The sequence below is a fragment of the Rhinoraja longicauda genome, chromosome 37, assembly GCF_053455715.1.
Source record: "Rhinoraja longicauda isolate Sanriku21f chromosome 37, sRhiLon1.1, whole genome shotgun sequence".
Lineage (NCBI taxonomy): Eukaryota > Metazoa > Chordata > Chondrichthyes > Rajiformes > Arhynchobatidae > Rhinoraja > Rhinoraja longicauda.
Genome location: NC_135989.1, coordinates 5,676,874 through 5,695,308, shown reverse-complemented (window position 1 = coordinate 5,695,308; position 18,435 = coordinate 5,676,874). Strand labels below are relative to the sequence as shown.

Genomic DNA, 18,435 nt, shown 5'->3' with positions numbered 1-18,435 from the left:
AACTAAGTGTTTTAACTTTAAAAATCTTTAAATCTAATTTAATTCTTTACATCAGTTTTAATAGTTTTTAAATTTACGAATGTCTGACCCACTTATAAACTATTAAATTAAAGTGCCCAATATTATAACATCCAAGGTCCCTGAACTACCTAAATCCCAGAAGTAAAGAGTCAGGAAGAATGGTCCTCCAGATCTGGCACGTCAGATTCACAACCATGGGACAGGCTATTCAGCCACCGTGTCCAGACTGTCCAGTCGACAACCATCCTTATTAATCTTATCTTCCAGCATATGGCTTGTCTAGAAACTTATTACTGTCAAGCAACTGCTTTCACAACTTATTCAGACAGTGTATTCCAGGAATTCACTTTTCTCTGGGTAAAAAATGTCCCCCTCAGTTCCCCTCTAAATCTTGTAACATTTACCCAATGTCCTTTAGTTTTTATCTCCTGCGGGTAAGAGGAAAAGGGTTCCTGCAGTCTACCTGATCTGTACCTCTTAATTTTTTATACCTCAATCATGTCCCCTCTTAATTATTTCTGCTCCACAGAAGACAGACCCAGCCTATCCTCATAAAGGAAACACTATCCCAGACAAACATCCTAGTGAATTCACTCTTCATGCTCTCCAGTGCTCTCATACCTTTCCTGTTAATGAATGTGGATGGGCAAGGACACAAGATTCCAGAGAAATCTGACCCATTAAATTGCATATCTTAGGCTGATGGTATAAAAAGAAACCAAACTCTGAATTACATTTCATTCACCAATATGCAGCAGCCCTTTGTGAATACAAAGATCATTTATTGCTCATTTGCTGTATGATCAACCCTACTCCACTGCTTTAAAAGCAAACTAAACCTTCATGAACTTTAGCTTTATGTATGTATAAATGTCTCTCCAATAAATTACAGTATCAGTTATTGCATTCCCATTACAGTGCCCTCCATAATGTTTGGGACAAAGACCCATCATTTATTTATTTGCCTCTGGCCACCACAATTTGAGATTTGTAATAGAAAAAAATCACATGTGGTTAAAGTGCACATTGTCAGATTTTAATAAAGGCCATTTTTATACATTTTGGTTTCACCATGTAGAAATTACAGCTGTGTTTATACATAGTCCCCCTATTTCAGGGCACCATAATGTTTGGGACACATGGCTTCACAGGTGTTTGTGATTGCTCAGGGGTGTTTAAATACCTCCTTAATGCAGGTATAAGAGAACTCTCAGCACCTAGTTTTTCCTCCAGTCTTTCCATCACCTTTGGAAACTTTTTTTGCTGTTTATCAACACGAGGAGCAAAGTTGTACCAATGAAAGTAAAAAAAGCCATTATGAGACTGAGAAACAAGAATAAAACTGTTAGAGACATCAACCAAACCTTAGGCTTACCCAAATCAACTGTTTGGAACATCATTAAGAAAAAAAGAGAGCACTAGTGAGCTTACTAATTGCAAAGGGACTGGCAGGCTAAGGAAGACCTCCACAGCTGATGACAGAAGAATTCTCTTTATAATAAAGAAAATCCCCACCCATCTGTCCAACAGATCAGAAACCCTCTTCAGAAGTCAGGTGTGGATTTCTCAATGCCCACACTCCGCTGAAGACTTCATGAACAGAAATTCAGAGGCTACTATGCAAGATGCAAACCACTGGTTAGCTGCAAAAATAGGATGGCCAGGTTACAGTTTGCCAAGAAGTACTTAAAAGAGCAACCACAGTTCTGGAAAAAGGTCTTGTGGACAGATGAGACAAAGATTAACTTATATCAAAGTGATGGCAAGAGCAAAGTATGGAGGAGAGAAGGAACTGCCCAAGATCCAAAGCATACCACCCTCATTTGTGAAACACAGTGGTGGGGGTGTTATGGCCTGGGCATTATGGCTGCAGAAGGTACTGGCTCACTTATCTTCATTGATGATATAACTGCTGATGGTAGTAGCATAATGAATTCTGATGTGTATAGACACATCCTGTCTGCTCAAGTTCAAACAAATGCTTCAAAACCCATTGGCCGGTGGTTCATTCTACAGCAAGACAATGATTCCAAACATACTGCTAAAGCAACAAAGGAATTTTACAAAGCTAAAAAATGGTCTATTCTTGAGTGGCCAAGTCAATCACCCGATCTGAACTCAATTGAGCATGCCTTTTATATGCTGAAGAGAAAACTGAAGGGGACTAGCCCCCAAAACAAGCATAAGCTAAAGATGGCTGCAATACAGGCCTGGCAGAGCATCACCAGAGAAGACACCCAGCAACTGGTGATGTCCATGAATTGCAAACTTCTGGCAGTCATTGAATGCAAAGGATATGCAACAAAATACTAAACATGACTACTTAAATTTTTACATGACTTTGCTGTGTCCCAAACATTATGGTGCCCTGAAATGGGGGGACTATGTACAAACACTGCTGCAATTTCTACATGGTGAAACCAACATGTATAAAAATGGCCTTTATTAAAATCTGACAATGTGCACTTTAACCATGTGATTTTTTTGCACTCTATTCAAGACCATACTATTTCAAAAGAAAAATTACAATCATGATTTAGCACTCACAAATATTCTAATAGCTGCTTCAAATATCCTCCAAGGCAGTACCGATGTTAGAGCTCTGAAACTTCTTAAAATTGCCATTTAAATGCAGGAAGCAGAAATATAATTGCTGAAATTGCATTTCATCAAGCACAACAGCATGGTCCAGCCTATTACTATCCATAAAACAATTATGCGACCAAATTATGAAAGTCTTCCAATAATATTCATGCGTCATTCATAAAATTGCTTAAAAACAGCTACTATAGTGCCCAATTGATATCAATCAAAACTGTATTTATCGTATATGGTATTGAGAATTTTATTAGTTTATACAAATCAGTCACATGTCATTATTTGCTAAAAGACAGAATATCTGAAAATTGAGTGGATATGTCATCATTTAATTTTGACATATTTTGAACAGTATTTCAAACAGCTCTCTCAAATTTTCTGTTTCCAACTTCTGTTTATCTAGGATGAAAAGAAACCGATTTACAAAATCAAATGTATTTTGACACTACTTTTAACGATGTTATTCTTTACAATTTGCAAATTAATGAATTTAAGGAAAATTAGGTTAGTTGATAGTAGTTAAGTAATTAGTTAGTCCACACCATTTGTCTTCCCCATCCATCACTCCCAACTACTGTTCTATTCTACCCACCACCCGTCCTTCTGGTTTTACATTTCACACCCCACCTCGCTTCCTTACCAGATTCCACCATCTTCACCCTTTTGTCTTCATCACATATCAGCTCCAGCCTTGGTTACTATCTCCACCCTTCTGTTCCCCACCCAACATTTTCCAATCAACCCTTCTTACCTTGATCCATCTATCACTTTTTATTTTTAAATTATTTTTATTTAGAGATACAGCACAGAAACAGGCCCTTCGGCCCACCGAGTCTGCGCCGTCCAACGATCCCCGCACATTAATACTATCCTACACACACTAGGGACAATTTTAAAAAAACATTTACCCAGTCAATTAACCTATATACCGGTATGTCTTTGGAGTGTGGGAGGAAACCAAAGATCTCGGAGAAAACCCACGCAGGTCACGGGGAGAACGTACAAACTCCGTACAGAAGGCGCCCGTAGTCAGGATCGAACCCGAATCTCTGGCGCTGCAGTAACTGTAAGGCAGCAACTCTACCACTGCGCCACCGTGCTGCCAGCTCTTGCCCCACCCCTTTCCCTCACCTGATTCTACCAGCTATCTCTCCTCTACCACCTCAGTCTAAAGAAGGATCCCGACACGAAAAGTCATCTATTTCCCTCCACAGATGCTGAGTTCCTCTAGCACTTTGTTTTATGCTCAACATTCCAACATCTGCAGCTTGTGTCTCAAGGTTAGTTGTTTGTTGTTGGATGGTGCTAATTAAGTCAAAAAATCAAACGACCTTTTCACATAGGAATTTGACAGCTTACAGCAAGTCAAATTCAGATCATAGGAAGTGAAAACCATAAATTATTCTTAAAATGAAAATCCACGAAGGAAAGAAAATCCATCAAACACATCAGTTCTGGGTAAGCTTATTTATTTTAGTAAAAACGTCAACCTCAAATATATCCCTCCATCAAAAAGTAGAACTGTAATAAGTAAGTTTTGTACTGGCCAGTGAATTGGCCAACTTCAAGAAATTTTCACATTAGCCAGTTAGTCTACATTGTAGAGATGTGAACATAGCACCATGGTGAAAAATATCAATGTCATATGCAGGAAGCTTCAATTTTATTTCAAAAAGGCATGCATGTTATCACTAAATCTCACTACATAAATCCTAGCATTACACAAAATTCTGAGCAATATTTCTACTATTTTTTATGGGAAAAAAGGGACATTTTGGTAAAACTTTAAATGTGCAACATGCCCAGAAGCAGACTTTGTACAGACTGGTAAGCCCAGCTGCCATTGTTGATGATATAGTGTTTGAGTGAAAGTTCCAGGTTTTCATGACATTTTCCTTGAAGGTATGGAGAAATAAAACACCAACAGCAAGTATGAGCAATATTTTCTGCTGCAGAAAACAGTTAATAATTGATTGCTAAATATGTTTTCAATGAAATAAAGCTTTATGTTGCTCGACACCAGGAAACATTTCACCCTGTACAAGTTAACTTCATATCTAAATTATGACTTGTTGCACATAGAAATAATAAAATGTGCCATACAATTTTAAGGGTGCAGTGCAACAAAAATGTTAACTAAACATTTAAACAGACCATATTCATTCTATACCATGATATTTGGAAATAATTAAGGCATGGTGCCACCACATGGTTTTGCCACAAACTTTTGCAAAATATAAGGCATCACAAAATTCTATCCAGTTTTACCAAATGTTACGCAGAAATACAATTACACCACAACTTGCAAATGATTTTTTTTTCTGAATCTGTGATTATACCAACTAAGTTTATTCAAACATTTGCTGCCGTATAAACAACCCTATCCAAAATCATCTTAAGTGTTACTTCTGCATTAGATAAGCTATCATTTAGGCTCCAGTTGCAACAATATATTCAAAGCAAACATGTAATCGCAGAACAAGTGAATATTTGGAGTGAATTTACAAATTTATTGAAAAGTAAACAATTTATTATTGTATGTATTTTAACATGGAAGCTCCCATTTCATGATGCTATGATCAGTAAGGTATGTATCATATTCCTCCACGAGATAAAATTAATCCTCCGTCATTTTTTTAATTTTTTAAACGCTGATCTTTTAAAGTATTTAAGCAGTGCCTGAAAACAGCAATTGCCTATATTGCGACTCTGTCCCCAAACTAATTAAAAAGACTTCTCCATGGACTCATTAACGATCTTTAGAACAGACAAAAGCACAAACTTTGTGAAATGATTACTAATCGTCGCGTAATAAAGGGAAACGGGGAAACGGAGATGCTTTTGTCCTGAGATTTCTGCTGCTATTGTGCTGGTACAAAGCTTCCTAGATCTGCCATTTCCAGCCCAACGATCCTTTTCTGGCTTCCTACGTTCACACATTAGGTTGCCTCAGCCTCCCACTTCATGGATACACACATTTTTATATCTGATTCTTAGTGATACTTCGCAATCGAAATGCGTTCAACTACCAATACGATGACTTATAAAACACCAAAAATGTACACAACGAATTCAACACAATTAGCTTCAATTGGTCGGAACAAACTGAGGGTCGCACTTGCACTTTTGATTAAAGTACTATTTTCAGCGATGTAGTCGAGATCGCGTTACGTAAAAATATTTACATCGCTTCGACCAAATCGAAGAAAATAAACAACCGCGAACAGCAAATACCGACAAGTACCAATAAGACGTCGGATCGCTGCGCTTGCGGTCGGCATGAGCCGGCGCGTGTTCCCCGACTCTTTCAGTTCTGACCCCACTAACATGGCGAGATACGTCTCTCACATTCTCAGTGGCAACGAGTGTTTGTCAAACAGTACCTGTTTTTTCTTTAATTTCGCACAAAACGCTGAAGAGAGCTGGTTTCATCCTGTGACAGTTTAACGCATGTTTCCTGCAAAAATAATTTTTAGAATACGTTAGGGTCACCTTCCTTAGTGAGAATGGCAAACGTACATTTCAGCACAGAACTGTTCTCAAAACACAATATTGGGAAGATCAATGTGAAACACGAGTGACAGCGGGTAGACCCCAATTTTCTTTTAAATCAGTACTCAGAGAATTTGTGATGGCTCCTGATTCCAACTGCGATAAAAAACACTTATTTTTAATGAATTTTAATACATTTCATTGTCGGTATTCCGAAAATCCATAAATGTCAAGAAAAATATAGTAGGAATGTAATTAAAAGTATTTAGCTGCTCAAATGGTTTGTGTTGTTCCGTGACTGACAAACGATTGCACACGCACACCATTCATACACGCTCTTTACATACTAAACTATTAATAGCATTCTGAGCAGAATTTCCTCAGATTCCCTAGACTTAAAAAATGCAACAAAAAAACCCCACACAATTCAACGCCTTGCCTGTGGAACTTTAAATCGAATTGAATAATAAAAATGGCCATAAAGCCTGATATTGATTAAAGCTGTTACAGACATCCATAGCCAGCAATATCCTTGCTGGGCCTGGCCAAAAGCAACTGATTACATGTAGAACAAGTGAAACCAAATATAGTAAAACTGTTTTTGAAAGGTTGGAAACCAGAGTTTTTACAATTATTTTAAAATATTAACATTTCATTCAAAACCATCTGTCTTGATGTCAGGATAGTTGTTGCTAAAGCCCAGATTATTACATTTATGAACCTTATATAAACAAACTCTTAAACAAGCACAATCTCCAAAATAAAAGCTCATAACTGTAAAATGTGTTTGAAGCACAAAGCCATTTTTTAAATTCATATCCAAAATTCATACACACATTTCAGTTGTAGCAAATGTAATGTCATATTTAGTTTCAGACTTTAAGTGAATATTTGAAGTTAAGTATATATAAACTAAACACAATTTATTCAATTAATGACCATATATCCCATTCCATTGCAGAAAAGTTACAAAAACTCAGGTAGGCCATGTCAGTACTCTCTGACTATACTTCAACACTGTGGAACAATGGGTAAATGTCTTTAAATAGACAAAATCCATTTTCGAACATATCAATATTTTAACAAAGTAACAAAGCGATAAAGCAAAGAAGAGGTGCACAATAGAATCATACAAATTATTTCTAATCCATTGAAATTTAATTAAATACCTAAAGTACATTCACAGGTAAGCATTATTTCTGCACCTGACAACCTCTATGCCAGAACTAGATAGCAAAATACAGAGGGAGACAAACAAGTACTGGATGTTTTGAAAAGCTGCCAAAAATTCAATGTTTCTATTTACATCTTACAAACTGGTTAGATGTAGTGGTCTGATTATGGAAAATTAAGTAAAAATAATAACCCAGGAAGTAATCTCCAATCAATCACAATTTTGCATTATAGTTGCAGCAAACACTCCGAAAGAAAATTGGAAAACTTGTACAGAACATGATTATCCAATGAAACTTTTCAAATCTTGAGGCAAACTGCGTCTCAAGCAAAGCCACAGCAACTCCACACAGCCTATGATATAGCAAGGATAATTCATAGAGCTAAGCAAAGAAAAGATTAGACTATAAAACATTTGTATGCAAAAATCACAAAATGCATGGAAAATAAAAAGACCACCAGTGTTATAAAACAGAACTGTAAATAGGCATTAACAACTCAAAACCATGTGGAAGTCACATACAAACTGTTCAGTTTAACTTGGTTCAGTTAAAAGAGCAACTATCGTGGTCTGCCACATAAATGTTGTAAAATCTACTCTCCATTCCCTAGATCTTTGTAACGATGTAATCTGCACCTTTCAATGCTTCAACAAGCACATCAATTATTCTTCCTTTCACTTTCTATTAATTAGCCAGCAGAAAACTTTAGCAGTATCAGTAGTTGAAAATTACTACAATTATCTGGTCTTCTAGTTATTATAATCAAACATATGCATCAAGGTTAAATTTCAAATTTAACATAGGATTTGAGATGGAGTAAAATTACACTCATGAAAAATATCAGACACCTATTTTTTTTACATTAGTCCAGTTCCTTGAGCCACTACAATTTGTCAATTTCTTTTTAAACAAAACATTCAGTTAGTTACACCTTCTTTAAATATTTAACTATATTGTGGTAAAACCTCTATGTCGCAATTTTCCATCTTTCAGGAAAAACGTTAAGAACTAGATCAAAATGGCTAATATAAACACCAAAAACAGAAAGACTGGTGGTGCATTTGTTCTGTGATCTTTTCACCATCTCAACATGCACAATACAAAAGATAGGTTTCACAACAATGTAATCAAAATGAAGATAAAATCGTGTTTACCCAAAAGAAACAAATATTAAACATGGAAGCTATATAAAGTTGTATGTCAAACTTTTACTTTTAATAATAAAGATAGTATAACTAATGACATATCCAATCACTATACTTCTACAAAAACATGGCCAACAATGTGGATAGGCCTGGTCGAATTATACCACTTAAGGAACATCCCCACCTGGAAGACTTCAAACATTTTTCATCACAAAACACCACACCTTGTACAAGAATTAGAATCAACAAATCATTCAAACAAGGTGACAGCGAACACTGCATTAAAATCTAAATAAATAAGGTACATCATGCCGTTTTATTAGTAAAGTAAAATGTAGTGTTCAAATTCAGTCACTGCATTCCAGAAACAGAAATACATTGACTTCAATATTTGACATTGTTCAAAATCTGATATCCTATATTTTTAGCCTGACATTTAAACGAAAAGAAACTATGAAAGCATATTAACTGTAGTTGTGAACTATCAGTTAATTACACAAAATAAGGCAAAAGATTATAAATATTACATGATCAAATTGTATTATACAAATCAAACATTTTTTTTAAGCCTTTATATTTTGCTAATGCATGTTTATGAAACATCATCAGAACAATGGATATGGGTGCAGTAAGTAGGTTGCAATACCTAAAAGCTGAACGTTAAAGAGCAGCCCATGCCCACTTAATTTTCCTCTCCCTAATCTCATATCCCATCCTGGTAACAATGCCAATACTGGTTGGCCTGATGACAAGTTGATGAATAGATTAATTATCCGTTGATTAAAATTTGTAATCAATTAATTGCTCTATAAAGCATAGTCAAAAGGATTAAAGTGCAAAGAGAATTTATGGATTCTTTTGGTATCTTTGTTCTCATCTAAATCAGAGTGTAATTACCACTGAAATATAAAAACAAATAAATAATACAATTTGCATATATTGTGAAATATATGTTAAAACAATCACAAAAGCTCTCACTGGCAACTTTAAATTTGTAATCCTAAATGAGTTTTCTAATATATTTAAAGTAACTGGTAATAGCAGCAAGTTTCAATATTTTGAGTAACTTATTATTCTGATGCACATCTCTGCACATCAGCAGAAAAGTTTGAGAGCATTCTTTACAATTCTTATTAGTCTGCTTTTAGTAAAATGAAAAATACACTGCCATACAAGATTATGTGGGGAAATATGTGAACATTTTTTAAACAAACTATTTCACTTAAGGGAGTTTTTTGTTAATCTTCTCTTCCACTCTGCTAGTTTAATTTTTGATTCTATTCTTCAAAAATGTAGATGCATTAGAGTTTTGGTTAATTTTATTTGAATACAGCTTTAAGCCAGATGCTTTTTAGTCTCCATTAGTTCTTATACAATTCCTATTGAAAAAAGTCAAACAGCATACAAAATTATTCAACAAGTATTTAAATGAGTATAACCAACGTCGATTCTTTGAAGTAAATTAGATTGTCACTATCTATTTACAGTAACCAAGTATTTGAAAACACATGATGGCTTCAATACAATCCATAGATTCCCATCAAACAAATGTTTTCACTGCATCCGATCTTAATCTTATCTCGGGCATGTTAAAAAAATACACAAAACCCTAATGGCGCTAAATTCACGCCTTTATTGCCAAAAATCTACTGCTACATTATCAGCTCAAAAATCTTCCAATCTAAACAAAGTAATCAGTTTATTTTAACCAGCAACCTCTGCTTGCTCAACTGACGACAGACTGTAGTCCCCAAGTCTGTTTCGAAGAAACTTTTACTAGTGGATTTGTCAACCGCTCGATGAGCTACAACAAACTATCGTTTGTGTTAAATCCATTCGCTGCAACTCCAAATATTTTCATAACATCCGCCACTGTCAGAGATGCTTTGCCCGCTTCAATCCTCATTCACACAAGCCCATCAGCAAATTTGATTAAATAGGTCAAAAGGCACAATTAGTCCAAACAGAAATGTAATTAGCATTTGGCTTAAACCCTTTTTTCTAGTTTTGGGCCCAAATGTACTAGAGACACTAATACTACGCCTCCAGCAGTGCACACATTTGCTAACTTCAATGAGACTAATTTAGACAGCCACTTAATTCATTAAAAGATGGGGAGTCGAGAATTAGAGTGGGAAACGTCGTCCCCCCCCCCCCCCCCTTTTCAATTATTGTGCTGCAAGACACGTATCTTATTCAATTCTGGAATGATTTAGACAAACCACAATGCAAAAACAAAAATTACTCGCCACACACATATCTTGGACAGCGTACCAATACAAAAGCTGTTCATTGCTGAGGGCTACATCTACATTATTTGTGAGCACGTTTAAAACATCAAAGAGTGACCCGAATTAATTAGTAAATATGATATTTATAAGAGATCTTCCCCTTTTAAAAACTATCTTGCAACAAAACAAAAGGCTTCTCTCCAGAGATGCTGCCTGTCCTGCTATCTATGTGTTACACCAGCAATTTGTGCCTGTCTAAAGTGTAAATCTTGAGGCTCTGTACAGATTTTATTTCCTTGGGTGGATTTGCACAGAACAAGGAGAGTGGAGGGGCGACATTGATGAGGTTGGGAGAAAGTTGAGAGTTTACTTTTTTTTTAAATTCGCTCTTAAAATGGCGTTGGGGGTTTGCCGCTGGGGGTGAAGTTTGCCGTCAGTGAGGGGTGCTGCTGCTGTGTGTGGTGGGGTGGGGGGGGGTGTGTGTGTGTGTGGGGAGGGAGCTGGCGCCGAGGAGGAGGGGAGAGAGAGGAGGGGGAGCCCGCTGCTGTACTGACCTGGCCTGTGCCTCGTCCAGGCTCTGGTCAGTGATGGTCATGATCTGCTGCAGGATGTCGCCGATGTCCTGCTTCCGTCCCTCGGGGTCCCCGCCGTCCACCTGCGAGTGAGGGGGCAGCGAGTGCACCGACAGAGCCACCCCGGGGTGAGGCTGCAGCAGCCGGGACTGGTCCTCCATCACACGCCGGCCCCCCCTGCACACAAAGACACCGAGGCCGGCCGGCCGGCAGAGGCAGAGAGAGGCAGGAGGCGTGAGGGGAGGGAGAGAGGGAGGGAGGGCTGATGCACAACAACACCGCCTCCCCCCGAGCGCTGCACACAGACCCAAACACCAAGTGTCAAGATCCTGCTGCCCCGCGGCGCTCTCTCTTTTTTTTTTGGTACTTGTGTTGTGCTGTGTGTTGTGTTGTGTTTAAATCCACACGATCCCGTCAAAAAGATCAAGAGAGAAAACGGGCGCGCAAAATCAACCGAGCGCGCGGGTCGCCGGCGGCTCCCGGACGAACGTTGGGGCGGTTTGAATTTTAACTGCCGCCGCTCGAGCGCCCGCCGTCCGCTTCCTCGCGTCCAGCTCCAGCGCCCGCCCGCTCGCCTCCAGCTGTAGCACCCGCTCCCGCCCGCCCGCGATTGTTTTGACGGCGGGTGCCGGAGGAAAAAAAAACTGTCAGTCGAACCGCCCCCTCCCTTGTCCCGCCCCCCCCTCCATCTTCGCCGTTCTATTGGTCCAGCGGCAGCGCCGTCGATGGGGGTCCGCCTCCATCTCCTCTCCGATTGGTCGCTCAGCCGCGTTGATTGACGGCTCCCTCCCGCTGGTCCCGCCTACGGCGCGGGTGATTGACAGACGTTCCCAGGGCTGCTGTTGCAGGAGAGAGTCATCTGTCCCAGAGAGAACAATAAGAGTCAAGAGTGTCTTGGTGGTCAAATGCCCCAGACAGACCAATGCAATTCCTCTTTGCAGCAGCACATCAGAATATGTAAACATATTCTAACATACAGCAGCACAACAGAATATGTAAACATAGTACTCTGTAAACAATATAATAAACGAGAAAAAAAGAATCAGAATTACACAAATAAATGTTTATTATATTGTTCACATTTTATTTGTGTAATTCTGATTCTTTTTTTCTCGTTTATTATATTGTTTACAGAGTACTATGCATATTCTGTTGTGCTGCTGTATGTTAGAATTTCACAAAATGCTGGAGTAACTCAGCGGGTCAGGCAGCATCTCTGGAGAGAAGAAATGGGTGACGTTTCGGGTCGAGACATTTATTCTGAAGGGTGACATATCTTCTGAAGAAGGGTCTTGACCCGAAACGTCACCTATTTGTTCTATCCAGAGATGCTGCCTGTTCTGCTGAGATACTTCAGCATTTTGTGTCTATCTTCGCTGTGAATCAGCATCTGCAATTCCTTCCTACACATGTAAACATGGTACTCTGTAAACACTGCAATAAACGAGAAAAAAACTTCAGTATGTATAGGAAGGAACTGCAGATGCTGGTTTACACCAAAAATAGACACAAAGTGGTGGAGTAAGGCAGTATCTCTGGAGAGAAGGAATGGGTGACGTTTTGGGCCAAGACCCTTCTTTAGATTGAGAGCCGGGGACAGGGAGTCTAGAGATATGGAAGGGTAAGGTGTGAAAATGACAGATCAATGCAGATGCTGCTCCAGGAAATGTAGATTGTCAAGTCAAGTCAAGTCAATTTTATTTGTATAGCACATTTAAAAACAACCCACGTTGACCAAAGTGCTGTACATTTGAATTAGGTTCCAATAGAAAAAAAAATGAAAACATACAGTAGCACGCAAACAGTTCACAGCGCCTCCTCAATGAGCCTCAAACGCTAGGGAGTAGAAATATGTTTTGAGCCTGGACTTAAAGGAGTCGATGGAGGGGGCAGTTCTGATCGGGAGAGGGATGCTGTTCCACAGTCTAGGAGCTGCAACCGCAAGATTGGTTCATTGTTAGCTGAGGAGAAGATGACAACGAGGCATACAATCAGTAAAATTAATCACAAGGACAGTGAAACAATTTGGAGAACTAGAGTGGGGAGGGATGGAGAGAGAGGAAAACCAAGAGTTATTTGAAGATAGAGAAATAAATATTTATACCACTGGGTATGTCCCAGATAGAACAATGAAATTCTTACATACAGCAGTACAACAGAATATGTAAACATAGTACTGTGTAAACAATATAATAAATGAGAAAAAAAGATCAGTATGTATATAAATATAAAAATTCTTACTTGCAGCAGCACAACAGAATATGTAAACAATATGTAAACAATATAATAAACGAGAAAAAAAGTTATATATATATACACATGTGTGTGTGTGTGGAAAGGAACTGCAGATGCTGGTTTAAACCGAAGATAGACACAAAAAGCTGGAGTAACTCAGCGGGACAGGCAACATCTCTGTAGAGAAGGAATGGTATATCTACATATACACACACATACAAACTGAAATTCTTACTTGCAGCAACACAACAGAATATGTAAACATAGTACTCTGTAAATAATATAATAAATGAGAAAAAATGTTCAGAGTGAGCGTGTGTATATACAGTATATATATATATATATAAGTAAACACATACACACATGTACACACATACATATATATATATATATATTTTTATATATATACACACACATACTTACATATACAAACAAACAAACAATAATAGTGCAAAGAGGCTCAACCAATGCCCTCAAGTCTATGTAGTTCAGAGTTCATTTGGAGGTTGCAATGTTTAATAGCCTGATTGCTATAGGGAAGAAGCTGTTCCTGAACATGCACGTTACAGTTTTCAGGCTCCTATATCTTCTTCCCGAAGGCAGGAGTGAAATGAGAGGGTGGCCAGGGTGATGGGGGTCTCTGATGATGCTGGCTGCCTTTTTGAGGCAGTGACTCCTCCAAATCCCTTTGAATGCTTGTGAGTGGGAGGTAGAAGGATACTGGGTGATTGGCAACTCTTGCTTCCAGACAGCGTGGCCTCTTGCGCTAGCGAGTGAGGTTTTCATGCCTTGGTGTTGCTTCTGCCTGATACACTCAGAGCCCAGTGATAGACAGATCGCAGAGATGATGCACGACATTTGAGTGATGGTTTACAACGAATAAACTTGAGTGGCGTGTGCACACATAAGTCACAAACACAGCAGGTGCAAACGTTCCGAATTTTTTTCATTCCTTTTAAATTATGAATCTCCATCACATATCATGTTTGCAGTTTGTTTCACTTTGCAATTGAAGAGGGGGGGGGGATATTTTAACAGTCAGCAATTAAATTATATATAAAATGAGATTTTTATATAAGGCAGAATCATTGGGTCTTGGAGTTTTTAAACAACCTCATTGCGATAATGGTTGTGTTCGCCAGTAAACCAGTAGATCTACACACACTCAAATTGTGGACACATGTCAGAGACTAGCGGTTTACAGGGATGAAACTAATGAGTTACCCTTGGTGTATAAACCAGTCTGCGCCACCAGTGACATGTGTCAATCGCCATGCGTTTTGTTATTCACAATAAATCACCCGTCACCAATGAATATTCCATTTGTACAACACTAATGGATCTTTCCTGGCAAGTAAAAATAAACAGGGAGAAAAGATGGAGAGGTTAACCGCTTCTCCATTTGGCACTTGAATCTTAAGGGGGAAGGGTTTCCACTACTTTGACATGCAAACCTTTGAATTATTGCCTTTAATGTAGTTTGGTTTTGGCTACTATCTTGACCATGTGGATTATTTCAAGAATTATATTGTTGATGAAATAATTAAGTGGTTTGTGGAGGATTCACTGGAAATAAAAACACAGTGACGAAGAACTGACGTAAACATATCTCAGCAGTCTATAGAAAAAAAAGGATTTGCAGTTTTTTTAATATCACTTATGACCTGCAGAAACCCAGAAGCAAGTTATTTTAATGTGGTAAACACAGTGGTTAGTTTGTGCATTGCAAAATCACAAATGCAGCAATGTAAAACTGACCAGATCGTCTGTATTTAGTAATGATACTTGATGGGATCAATGATGAATTATTAGCATTGCAGTGCAGACATAGGAACTTTGAGTAGGAAGGAACTAGTTATGCTAGTTTATACCAAAGATAGACACAAAATGCTCGTGTAACCCAAAGGAACAGGCAGCATCTCTGGAGAGAAGGAATGGTTGACGTTTCGGGTCGAGACCCTTGAAGAGTCTCGACCTGAAACGTCACCCATTCCTTCTCTCAAGTCAAGTCAAGTCGTCAAGTTTATTTGTCACATGCACATACAAGATGTGGAGTGAAATGAAAGGTCACCCACAGTCCAGCAATAAGAGCAATAAAAATAAACAATTTCACACACAATCACAACCAACACAAAACAAAAAAAAGAAACATCCATCACAGTGAGTCTCCTCCAGTCACCTCCTCCAGTGATGCAGCCTGCCCCATTGCGTTACTCCAACATTTTGTGTCTATCATAGGAACTAAAGTTCAATGGACCAATAGAACTTTATTGTCACTTGTACTTAGATACAGTGAAATGTTTTGAATATAATTCAGTAAAATCTTACTATACATAAGCATAATCATACATAGCACAAGAGTGCAATAATTGTTGTGTATGATTAGTTGATTACATTGAGACAGTACACAATGAGTCGCCACATTTCCAGCACTATCTTGTACCCTTCAAGATTCAAATTTCTTAAAAATATTGAGCCTTAAAGGCCTGTTGTCCTGGCAGCGGCACTGGGCTGGGTCGGCCTGTGGTCAGGTTAAAGAGAGAGAAGACTGAATCCCTTGCTGGGAAGAGATTGCCTTGGTAATCTCCACTACAAGTGTTCAGCAGAGCAATCAATGGTAGAAGTGAGGCAAGGTGATTGAAGTTGTGGAGAAGGAAGGGGACCCCCTTGCCTATTGTGGTCATTGTTCAGAAGTCACGATATGTTTCTGTCTAAACCTAAATACTAGGGGAAAGTAATAAAGCCATGTACAAAATGTGCAGGGAGGAACTGTGGATGCTGATTTAAACCGAAGACAGACGCAAAATGCTAGAGTAACTCAGCAGGTCAGGCAGCATCTCTGGAGAAAAGGAATAGGTAACGTTTCAGTCAAGACTTCTTCAGATTCATGTTACTGTTGTCAGTAGAAACTAGATATTGTTGCAAAATCTAAAAACAGTAAGCTATTTATTATTTTCAGTCCGAAGAATGGTCTCGACCCGAAACGTCACCAATTCCTTCTCTCCCGAGATGCTGCCTGACCTGCTGAGTTACTCCAGCATTTTGTGAATAAATCGATTTGTACCAGCATCTGCAGTTATTTTCTTAAGCTATTTATTATCATGAGTTCAATTCTGGTGTTCTGAAGTCAAAGGAGATCTGAAAATGATCAAGATTAGTGCCAGATGACGCATACCACTAGTTGGAGTGGAGAATGCAGCAAAGTCCTTTAACAAATGTGACCCATTGAGAAATTAAAACAATGTCATCTCATGATACGGGCAAGTGTATTTTGGAGGTAGACACAAAAGCCTAGAGTAAGTCAGCGGGACAGGCAGCATCTCTGGAGAGAAGGAATGGGTGACATTTTGGAATTGTGTTTCATTGACTCCAATGGCACAGAAAAGCGCGCTCCCGTAATTTTGTCCAGATTAAATGAGGTTTCGAACCACCAGTTGCCGGAAAATCGATTGGTGTTAGACCTGTATTTGTTGAAAATAATTGCAAAAATTAGATAGTTTGCTGGAGAACATTGAAGAAAAAAATGAGCAAGGTGCCATCAAGACTTAGAATTATAGTTTGCTAATGGGTGAGTTAAGTACCAGTATATGGCCAGCATTTCTGAAGAATGCACCTTTTAAGAGAAATTCTGACGTTCTGTTCAGTTTCCATAAAGAACAGTGTTCGTCTGAGAATCGAATCATTTACACTTGCTAGTCATAAAAATGTATTCCTAAAAAAATGTAGGGGTAAGAAAAATGCAATCATATTTTTAACGATGCCACATTCCCAATACGTTCCTTAATTGCTTATGCACCTCGGATCATAGTATCAATTGTTCTGGGATTACATTTCATCTGACAGTAAATAAATCATCATTTTCTTTATCTCTTTGTGAAAAGAGAATGAAAGAATTAACCCTGTATCATGTATTTTGTTTCATCAGGACATCCCAAAGTACATTAGAGCTTAAGCTACACTTTAAATAGTCAATATTGTCAGGTCGACAAGCAGAGCGGTCAATTTTTATATGTTCCGACAAATAATAATGAGATAAATAACCAGATAACCACATCTTTGGAGATTTACCAGATCTCTCGAAAGCTGGAGGTTGAGGGGAGAACTGGTAGAAGTATATAAAATTATAAGAGGCATAGATAGGGTAGATAGTCAGAATATTTTTTTCTAGGAAGTTAATCTCAAATATTTCAGGGCATGGCTTTCAGGTAAGAAGGGGAACATTTAAATGAGAAGTGTGAAGGTCTGTCAGGTGTTTGTACGTTCACCCCGTGACCTGTGTGGGTTTTCTCCAAGATCTTTGGTTTCCTCCCACATTCCAAAGACGTACAGGTTTGTAGGTTAATTGGTTTGTTATAAATGTAAATTGTCCCTAGTGTGTGTAGGGTAGTTTTAATGTGCTGTGATCGCTGGTCGGTGCGGACTCGGTGGGCCGAAGGACCTGTTTCTGCGCTGTATCTAAACTAATCTAAACTAAACTAAACTAAACTAAACTAAACTAAACTAGAGTACTTAAGGAGGTGGCTCTAGAAATAGTGGAAGCATTGGAGATCATTTTTCAATGTTCTATAGATTCAGGATCAGTTCCTGTGGATTGGAGGATAGCAAATGTTATCCCACTTTTTAAGAAAGGAGGGAGAGAGAAAACGGGTAATTATAGACCAGTTAGTCTGACATCAGTGGTGGGGAAGATGCTGGAGTCAATTATAAAAGACGAAATTGCTGAGCATTTGGATAGCAGTAACGGGATCATTCCGAGTCAGCATGGATTTACGAAGGGGAAATCATGCTTGACAAATCTACTGGAATTTTTTGAGGATGTAACTAGGAAAATTGACAAGGGAGAGTCAGTGGATGTGGTGTACCTCGACTTTCAGAAAGCCTTCGACAAGGTCCCACATAGGAGATTAGTGGGCAAAATTAGGGCACATGGTATTGGGGGTAGGGTACTGACATGGATAGAAAATTG

The 18,435-nt window shown here is 38.5% G+C and overlaps 1 protein-coding gene across 4 annotated transcripts in view; it reads right to left on the bottom strand.

Annotated features, from left to right (window-relative positions):
• Window positions 1-11,813, bottom strand: part of pbx4 (pre-B-cell leukemia transcription factor 4) — a 265,310-nt gene extending 253,497 nt beyond the window's left edge. For all 4 annotated transcript variants that reach the window (XM_078429588.1, XM_078429590.1, XM_078429589.1 and 1 more), the window contains exons 1-2: window positions 11,217-11,813; window positions 6,003-6,076 (exon numbers count right to left, since the gene is read on the bottom strand). In XM_078429588.1, coding sequence (XP_078285714.1) covers window positions 6,003-6,076; window positions 11,217-11,395 — 253 coding nt within the window. In that variant the 5' untranslated portion in view covers window positions 11,396-11,813. The remainder of the gene's footprint in view (window positions 1-6,002; window positions 6,077-11,216) is intronic.
• Window positions 11,814-18,435: the final 6,622 nt, after the last annotated feature.